This window comes from Oryx dammah, unplaced genomic scaffold, assembly GCF_014754425.2.
Source record: "Oryx dammah isolate SB20612 unplaced genomic scaffold, SCBI_Odam_1.1 HiC_scaffold_10, whole genome shotgun sequence".
Lineage (NCBI taxonomy): Eukaryota > Metazoa > Chordata > Mammalia > Artiodactyla > Bovidae > Oryx > Oryx dammah.
The window spans coordinates 16,482,876-16,492,985 of record NW_024070194.1 but is presented as its reverse complement, the minus strand read 5'-3'; the positions used below and the strand labels follow the sequence as shown (position 1 = coordinate 16,492,985).

Below are 10,110 nucleotides of genomic sequence, written 5' to 3'. Positions count from 1 at the left end.
CCGTGCTCCACATGTTATTGGTGTGTTAAAAGGTGCAACTCAGGGCTCAATTGCTCATTGTTAGGAGCTGATACATTCAAGTAGTTTCTCCATGAATCAGGCAGCTTAGGTATTTCCCCCCTCTTGGCATTGATAGATGAGCAGAAGGAAGCCATTTAGACGGCACTATAGAGGGCCCTGGCCCACACAGTGAATGATTTCCAATGCCTGGTTTAATTTATTTTTAAATGAAATTTGTTATTGATTCTGGATTAAAAGGACAAATCTTATGGCTGTTACCACTGACAGAGCTGTGGTGCTCAAGTGACACCTCTCAAGGAGGAAGGGGAGGGCGGCCTCCTTGAGTTAAGGGGAGGCCAGGGACTCTCCAGTGGGCTTGTGTCAGGGGGAGGGGACAGTGCAAGTTCCACTGCTTGGGGCGAACTTTAAAAAGATTGCCTTTCCTGACTGCAATACCTAACATGATATTCACCTTCTGAGCCTCATTTAGGTGGTGGAAATAGCTGTGATATTTGCCTTCTGGCATCCACGTGACCACTAGATGCTTGTTTAATTGTCTCCAGGGATGGGAAGCTTACTGTCTCCTGGAGCATTCCCAGAGTGAGATGAGGGACAACAGCCGCCCACCCTAGTGAATTCCTAGAGACTGTTTCCTGGAACGGTTTTCGTTTACCTTGGGCCTCCTGTAGGCTTTTAGCTTCCACAGTGTCTGCAGTCTGCACTTGGATCGCAAAGCAGAAAAGAGGCAAAATCTCACAGAGGAGGAATAGGCGGCTGAGGATTCATCCTTTCACATTCAGCCTTTGCCCCGCCTCCCCATGCAACGTTGGACAGGTTACTTCAACTCTCTGAGCTTCAGTTTCCTTATCTGTAAAAGAAGGAAGGTAGGGATTTCCCTGGTGGTCCAGTGGTTAAGAATCCATCTTGCGGTGCAGGGAATTTGGGTTCAATCTCTGGTGGGGGAACTAAGATCCTACATGGTGGGGAGCAACTAAGCCCACACGCCACAACTATTGAGCCTGCACTCCAGAGCCTGAGTGCCACAACTAGAGAGTCCATGCGCTGAAAAAAAAGATCCTACATGATGTGACAAAGATTCCATGTGCCACAGAGACCTAACACAGCCGAATGAATAGATAAATATTTTTTAATAAGAAGGAAGATAATAATAGTGGCCTCAGGGGGTGTGGCATAAATTATATGCATGGGTGTAAATGTGATTTATAAACTGAAAAGTACAGTTTAGGTGCTGCAGAAAATGCAGACCAGACAGTATGGTATTGTGGGAGAGCCCTGAGCTGACAGACAGAAGGGGGCTGAGGATCTAGTTCTGCCATGGTTGGCTGTGTGACTCTGAGGAATTCATTCATCATCTCTGGGTCTTAGTTTCCTAAACTGGGTGGATTGAACTAGATGTCCTTAGGTATTATGCCAGGAGCATCAGCTCTGGAATCAAAATACCACACTCTGCAATTGTCTTGTGAGACACTGGAGAAGATATTTAACTTCTCTGAACACCTGTTTACTTATGTATAAATAATAAGAATAGCCAGCATGTATATGGCTGTGTTGGAGAAGGCAATGGCACCCCACTCCAGTCCTCTTGCCTGGAAAATCCCATGGGCGGAGGAGCCTGGTAGGCTGCAGTCCATGGGGTCGCGAAGAGTCAGACACGACTGAGCAACTTCCCTTTCACTTTTCACTTTCATGCACTGGAGAAGGAAATGGCAACCCACTCCAGTGTTCTTGCCTCGAGGATCCCAGGGACGGCGGAGCCTGGTGGGCTGCCGTCTATGGGGTCGCACAGAGTCGAACTTGACTGAAGCGACTTAGCAGCAGCAGCAGCAGCATATGGCTATGTATTTTCTATGTGTTACTATTTACTTTGTGCCAGGCAGTGTTCTTGGAGAAGGAAATGGCAGCCCACTCCACTATTCTGGCCTGGAGAGTCCCATGGATGGAGAAGCCTGGTGGGCTACAGTCCATGGGGTGACAAAGAGTTGAACATGACTGAGCAACTGAATAACAATAACAGGCAGTGTTCTGGGCTTCCCTGGTGGCTCAGACTGTAAAGAATCTGCCTGCAATGTAGGAGACTCAAGTTTGATTCATGGGTCTGGACGATACCCTGCAGAAGGGAATGGCAACGCATTCCAGTATTCTTGCCTGGAAAACCCCATGGACAGAGGAGCCTGGAGAGCTACAGTCCATGGGGTTGAATAGAGTCTGATGTGACTGAGCGACTCACACTTTCACTTCCACTTTCACTTTCTTCAGGCAGTAGCAAGTCATTTAACCCTTATGATAACCTTGTGATGGAAGCATTATTATCTTTATTTTACAGATAAGGAAGCTCAGGCACAGAAAAGCTAAGTAACTTATCTAAAGTCACACAGCTAGTGGGTGGGTGGCAGGATTAAAAACTAGATTCCACACTTAAAATCACACTATTCTACCCTATGTGTCTTGGTAGTTCAGAGGATTAAGTCGGATAAGTAAACTTGTAGCACATCACTGGGTAAACAGTAATGGGCCAACAGAGGCTCAGAGATTGGGAGAAGCCAGCAGGCATGTCTTCCTGTGAGGTATTCAGACGGGACCTTGGCCAATGGAAGACTCAGCTAGACAGAGGGGAAGGCATGCGTGTAGAGCGGAAAACACAGGGAATGGTAAGGACACGATGAAGCTAGCGTGGGTGCAGGGAGACAGTGCAGAGGGGGGATGGTGCCTGGAGCAGAAGGGAGGCTGGGACCTTGAATGCAAACCAGAGATGTCAGATTTCTCTAATAGACAAGGCCACTGGAGGCTTTTGAGCAGAACCATTACAGCAACAGCCTTTTCAAACTCATTAAATCCCTGGAAATCTGTCCTTGAAGGAACTTCAGGGGTTACGAGATCTAACCCCATCCCAGAGAATCTCCATAGACAGAGGAGCCTGTCCATGGAATTGCGAAGAGTTGGACACAACTAAGCACAGACTATGAGAAGAAAGGGTGCCTGCAGGTCAGTCAGTGGATAAGGGCAGGGCCGCTGTCCCACTCTGACCTCATTCCTCTACAGTCTGAAAGTAGAGTTTCTTGTTTTCTCTCCTTTCTTCTCTTCTCTCTCTCCCTGTGCCCTTGCCTCTGCCTGCTTCCTTCCAATTTGAAATTTAAGAGGAGAAAACCCTGGGTTTGGGCCCCATTTCTGGCATTCTATTCTCCTGGAGAGGCTTCAGGCCGGGATTAAAAGAGTCCTGGGTTTCAGTCATAGCATCAGCTGATATGTGATCTTGAAGATTCTCAGCTTCAGGACTTCCCTGGTGGTCCAGTGGCTAAGCCTTCACACTCCAAATGCAGGGGGGCAAGGATTTGATCTCTGGTCAGGGAACTAGACCCACATGCCAGCAACTAAAGATTCCACATGCCGCAACTGCAATGAAGATCAAAGGTCCCGTCTGCTACAGCTAAGACCCAGTGCAGCCAAACAACAAAAGATTCTCCCTTTATAACAGGGGCAATGGAAACCATTTCACTGGGAGGGAGGGTAAAGTGAATTAATGAATGAGGAAACGCTTTCATAGGGTCCAAGACTCCAGGCCATTTCAGGATAGCCTAAATAAATACTACCTCTGCGTGGGAGGGAAATAATAAGTAAGTTAATCAGGCCAAAAAAAAAAAAAGCCCTTACTCCAGAGAATATGGACGGGAAGGAGCTAGATGACGACTGGGTTTGTCCGCGGTGCTGAAGGCAGCGCCGCGACACCGGTCCCGTGAATGCTGTCAGCTGTGTACAGTATTCGTAATTGCGCGACCCTTCAGGGTGCTGTCCATGCTTTCGAATAAACTGTATTGTTGCTGGAGAACACAGGCCCCAACGGGCGTGTTGTCTGCCATATTATTGGGAAGGGGTATGAGAGAACAAATTAAAGACAGGGGCGAGGAGGAAAGCTGTCCCTCGGGCTCTAACCTTATTCTCAAAGTTGGGGTGATGTCCACAATGCTGGATCCACCTGTGTGTGGTCTGGAGAGGGCTGTGGGCCTTCTCTGGCTCTGACTCCCGTTCGGCGGGGGCGAGGGAGGCAATCAGAAGGTCTGTCCATGGTGCTGAACCCTCCCATCTAAGAGTCCGAGAAGTGCGATGGGTGAGGTTGAAAAGATGGGCGTCGGGGTGGACGCTGTCCTCCTCCGAGGTGCTGAAACCGCGGCGGGTAGGGCTGTGCCCGGAACGATGCCTAATGAAGCACAAGGGATGAGAGTAGGAGAGATCCTGCCCGGGAGGCAGTAACTTGGCCCCAGACTTGCTGAGGTCCTCGGAGAAGCTCCGTCTCTGATTTAACGTGCTTAGTTTTCTTTTAAATGAAGCCACAGGTCCGCCTTATGTCTCAACAGCCCCAGTAAAACAGTCAGAGGAGGAATCGGAGGACCTCCTAGGATTCCTGCTCCTGGAAATGAAAGTAGCTTCGTTCACCACCACCTCTAGGCCCCTCTGTCCAAGGGAGGGAGCCCTGCAGTCCAGAAGGGGGCGATCCAGTCCACTGCACAAGGCTCAGTCTCTCTAAGCTAGAAGGAGACCCAGCAACTGGCCTGCCTTACTTACACCCACTACACGGACATGAAAACTGAGTCCCAGAGAGGGGGACAACATCACTAATAACTATTGAGCTTCTACCACGAGGGCGGCATTTATGCTTAGCGCTTTACACACACGATTTTGTAATCCTCCGCAGGATCCCTGAAGGCAGCTATTTATTCCCATTTCTCAGATGAAGACCTTGAAGCTCAGCCTGGGGTAGACATTCGGACACGATCACACAGCCTGCGGTAGGCAGGTCTAACCAGGTCTCCAGTGCCTCAGCCCAGGTTTTCTTCCCACCTCCCCCTCACCTCCATCCACCCACCCACCCCCACCTGCCTCCCTGACCTCGGCACCGCCCAGCTAGCAAAGTTGAGGAGTCCCTTTTGAGCGCGCTGGGTCTGGTCGATTGGTTTTCCTCTTTATCCCACTGGAGAGTATTTCAGTTCCTGAAACCAGTAGTGTTATGCTTGGCAGGAATCGGGTCCCTGGGGTGGCTTCCTCCACCCCATCTCGCCCCGACTTGCGCTCTCGGGCCGGGAGAAGTTGCGGGTACCGCTTTAAAAATCCCAGCCTGGGCAAAACTTTGATGATAAATCAAGCGGCGGATCCCTCCGCCGCCGCCGCCTCCTCCTCTGGGCGGGCGGGGGGAGCGGGAGGGAGGGGGTGCGGCGGCAGCGGCGCCGAGCGGAGTGGCCTTCCGCGGAAGGGAAGAGTCCCGCAGTCGGAGGCGGCCGGCTGGGCGTGCGCTCGCTTCCCGCAGCCGGGGCTGGGCCGGAGCCGGGCGGGGGCCGGAACCGGGGCCCAACCGGGTTCTGCGGGCGAAGGGGCAGCAGCCGCAGCCGGGCAGCCAGGCCGCACCCGGTAGGGGCCGGAGGGCGCGAGGTCTGCGGTCTTCTGAGCCCCGATGTGAGGCGGCGGCGCCCCCTCCGGCCCGAGCGCGCACCATGGGGGCCCCGCTCGCCGTGGCGCTGGGCGCCCTCCACTACCTGGCACTTTTCCTGCAACTCGGCGGCGCCACGCGGCCCGCCGGCCACGCGCCCTGGGACAATCACATCTCCGGCCACGGTGAGTTGGGTCGCCGCCCCCGCGGACTTCCCCACCAAACCCCACCCTGGGCAGCGCGGCTCCGACTTGGCGGTCCGCGGACTCGAGCCCGCGGCGCCGGTGGCGGGAGTCCGAGGGGGGGCGCCCCCTGCCGGGTCTGCGGACCGGCCCTGGCTCCCTGGCCACTCCTGCGGACGAGGGTGCAGCCCGGGTGCCACCCCCATGCCACTCTCGCGGAGGGCTCCTTTCCCACCCTCTACACTCTCGCTGATACATACACCTTCACGACCAGCCACGGACACAGCCGCACTCGCTGCTTTCTCACACAACTCCTACCCTCACACATCTCCAGACACCTTCTCGGATCGCCCTCACTTCTGTGCCCACTACACACACAGCAGGCGTGGCCGGAGGGCTCACACCCTGCCAGCTGGCACCCCAGAGCACAACTCTTGCCTGCCCGCCTTCCTGCAGACACACTGGCAAAATACACACACTTGTGAACACACTTTGCTCACCCACACCTCTCTGCCCATCTGCCTTTCCCCTTTGTGGGTTTAACCCTGTAGCTGTCCTTGTCCCTTCCCTCTCCACCTGCCCCACTGGGAAAGGTCTTGGGGGACAGACAAACCCCGCTTCTTGAGAACTAGTAGCCTGGGCTGCAGCCACCCCATCAGGTGGGTGGCATCTTGGCTTGGTGGGAGCCCCTTGAAGACGCTGGAATACTTGGCATTGCTGCTTCCAGGCGGAGGCGTGGAAGGGAAAGAGGGAAGCCTGGAGCTTTTGTCTGCCTCTAGGGGTGGGCAGGAAGCCCCTTGCCATCCTTCTGTAGGGTCCCCTCTCATCCTCATCTTTGACCCCGGAGGACTGAAAGGTGGGACCTCTCAACTCAGCCACCATGGGAGCTGGGGAGCAAGTGAGCATTCCCAGCACTGGCTGCCAGAGTGTCAGAAGCTCCTTCCAGCCCCAGAGGAGCCCAAGTTGGCGGTAGAGTTGGATTGTCAGGCCGGCAGCTGCAGGGGCTCCCCCTGCCTCCGTGAGGTGGACTCCTTCCTGTATGAGGACCAGGGCACAGATGAAAATGGAGACGCTTCATCCATCCATCTCTTCCCTACAAGGGTTTCCAAGCTGGCAGGGGAGGCTGCAGCACCCATGCTGGGCAGTGTGTGCCCAGGACTGGGGACAGGTTTGCACAAAGGGCAGAGAACTGGGTGATTTCTTCTGATGGAAAAGAGTAAGGGCTGTGGTGGTAAGAGATCAGAGAGAAGGCTGTACTGGGGCATGCCGTGTGAGTTGGAATTGCTTGGGAGAGTGAGCCCCTCTCAGGGTCTCTGCTTTTGAGGAACTATGACTCCCTGCACCCTTCTTCCTGACCAGGTTAAATACTAACCGCTCTGTGTACCATTTGCGCACCGTTCTTATCCCTCATCTAATTTCTACTGACCTGGCTGGAGCAGTGCTAAAATAGGGGAAGGGTTATTTTGATCTTTAGTATACAGATGGGAAAACCAAGGCTCAGAGGTAAAGGGACTCGCCCAAGGTCACACAGTGAGTGAGTGGTTGCACCAAGACTGGCCCCAGAGTCTGTCGGGCAAAGACAGCGCTTTATCCAGGACATTCATCTCCCTGTCAGGCTCCCTCCCATTCAAGGGAAACTAGGAATTCCTCCTCCCGCTCCCCTCCTGGCTCTGCTCAGATCCTTGGCGCGGTTGGAACTCACACTAGGAGGATGTTCCAAGGAAGGGCTTTCCTGAATTTTTGGTCCCGAGAGATACAAGGAGTGGGGCTCTGAGGTTTACCGTCATCCCATCCCTGGGCTGTGGGTGCCACTCTGTCATTCCTGAGGCCCCGAGGTGGCCTCCTCATTGGCAAGCAGGGTTCTCCCCTGTGTGGCAGTCTCCGCCTGCCCCCTGGTGCCAGGCGTGCTTAGGGCACAGCTCTGCCCCCCTGGCTGTAGTGCCCCCACTGCTCCCTGGGGAGGTCCAGCAAGGGCCCAGAGGAGGGGTTGGGTAGGAAGGACACAGCACTGGCTGCAGGGGTGCCTGGCTTCTCTTGCTGACCCACCGTGCAGTTCTGGGCAAGTGAGTCACCCCTCTAGGGCTCTTTCTGTCCCTCAAGAAGCGAGGAGGCTGGACTGCTCTGCAGGGTCCAGACTGCCGGCTCCCAACACTGCCAGGTTCAAAGTCACCAAGTGGTTGATGCCAGGGAGCCCCCACCGCTGCCCCTCTGCCGGGCCAGACGCCTAACACCACAGGAAGGGCTCGGAGCCACTCACTTAATCACAAAAAGAAACTGTTATTAATGATAGTGAGACGCGGCGGATAAGTGGGTCATGTCTAATAAGCCGTTTGTGTTCAGGAGGAGAATACCAATTTGATAAAAGCTGTGTGTGCTGAAAAAGCCCAGAAATTGCTGTTTAGCAGATTGGAGCCAGATCGTTCCATTATTCCTGGGCTCTGCGTGTCCTCAGCTGATTCAGGAAATGTGGCTGGCTTAGGGAGGTGTCTCTGTGCCTCGGGTGGGTGTGGGAGGCTGGAAGAGGGGGCTCTCGGGGAGGAGTCCACTGACCCCAACCGCTTTGTGGCTGCTCTCCAGCTCAGTTCCAGCCCAGCCCAGCCACCAGGCTAATGCCTTCCACCTGCTCGCCCCGGGGCTTGTCACAGGGAAAGCCCATGGTCAGATGGGTCCGCAAGGACATTGGTCTCACTTCCCACCTCCCGGCTGCTTCCACTCAGCCCACTTCACAGAGGGGTTTTTAAAGGCATGAGGAGTGATGGGGAGGGGGTAGTACCTGTCTTTTAGGGAGACATCGGGAAACAGGAGGCAAGGAAGGTGATGGTCAGTATCTATGCTGAGTAGGTATTCAATGAATGGCAGCTAATTTGATTTTTTCTGATCAGATAGGGTTAGCTCATTGCCCTGCGCAGGTGGGAGGAAAGGGAGCTGACATTTATGAACTTCCTACTGGGTGGTAGGTGCTTCCAAACCCCTGATCAGTGTTTACTCACTAAGGCTGACATCCAACATAGGAGGAAACAAAGGTTAGAGAGGGCCAGTGACTTGCTCAAGGTCACTGAGTCTGTACAGAGAGCTGGGAAGGTGAGCCTAAAATGAAAGTGTGTCTGGCAGTTCCAAACCTGCCTCCTCCAGCACAGCTGTGAGGCAGGCTTGGCCAGTCATGTGATGGAACTCCTTCCCCTGCTCGTCCCTACCCCAGGGACTCCCTTCCAGCTCCCCGGACAACTGGGAAAGCAGTGGGTTCCACCAAGAGGAACCAGCAGCTCAGAAAGATGATGAGATCTTGCTGAGGCCACGTGCAAGTTAGAAGCAGGAAGCTGGATTAGACTTCTTCTCCAGGACTCTTCCTAGATCTTATTCACAGTAGGGGTCTGGAAGGCAGGATCTGTTTAATTTTTTTGGCCACACCACACACAGGATCTTAGTTCTCTGACCAGGGATCAAACGCATGTCCCCTACAGGGAAAGCACAGAGTCCTAACCGCTGGACCACCTGAGAAGTCCCCAGGAGGCAGGATCTTTAATGAGGATCTTTGTGGATCTCCTGCATTGCTAGCACCCAGGGAGTTTGTTAAAATGCAGATCCATTGGCCAAAATGATTGTTGAGAGGACCCTGGAATCTGCATTTTAATAAGCTCCCCAGGCCCAGAGTCTTGGAGTCACTGCCTTAAGTATTCACCCAACCTGATGAGACTTGTAGGGATGGGAAATTGCCTGGTGCAGGGGGCTGCTGGATTGCCAGCGAGGAAGAGGTCCCGACTGGAACGGGTATGTGGACCCTCAGAGGAGCCCCAGGAAGCCCTTCACTGCAGCAAACATCCATCTTCCCGCCCTCGCCCTGCCACACACACACACACACACACACACCCCTAGGCCAGCACCTTCAATTATTAATACACCCCAATGCAGACAAGGATCCTGGCTTGGCCGGGCCTTTGTCCATTGAGTGATTCCCTGTCCTGAGGTTTTCTCTGTTGCCAGGAGGGTGCAGCGGGATGCTACGGGAGGAGGTGGGGGCTGCCAGGCCATTGGCAAACAGCCCGTGCACTGAAAAATGACCCTGGCTTTCTTGCGTTCCTTCCCGAACTGTTGGTATCTCCCCATCAATAAGCTGGCTAGTTTGGTGGTTGGGAGATGGAGAAAATTGAGTGCTGTCTTCCGAAGGTTATGATGTTAAAAATGTGTTCACCGTTGTCTTGGGTGTTGGTGATTATTCTATCAATTACGCCTGTAAACACTCCGCCCTGGGCTGAGGGTTTCCCGGCCTCCTGTGGGGAATTGGCCCTCGCAAGCAGTTTTCCCCAAGTCCTTCACACCAATTGCTTTTGACACTTTGCCTATCAGCGGCTCCCTCAGCTTTTTCCCCAAGCAAGGGGAGCCGCAGGCAGCCAGCAGGCCTGGGAATTCAACTCGCTGCCACGGTGACAGCAGGCATGTTGGGGGAAGTCTCTTGGTGACAAGTAAGTGGGCAGGGTCTGGGGTGCAGGGAGA

At 54.0% G+C, this 10,110-nt stretch overlaps 1 protein-coding gene across 1 annotated transcript in view; it reads left to right on the top strand.

Annotated features, from left to right (window-relative positions):
• Positions 1-5,451: 5,451 nt before the first annotated feature.
• The window catches only part of VSTM2L (V-set and transmembrane domain containing 2 like), a 38,549-nt gene continuing 33,890 nt past the window's right edge, over positions 5,452-10,110 (top strand). Inside the window, exon 1 of the mRNA XM_040247336.1 lies at positions 5,452-5,622. Coding sequence (XP_040103270.1) covers positions 5,502-5,622 — 121 coding nt within the window. The 5' untranslated portion in view covers positions 5,452-5,501. The remainder of the gene's footprint in view (positions 5,623-10,110) is intronic.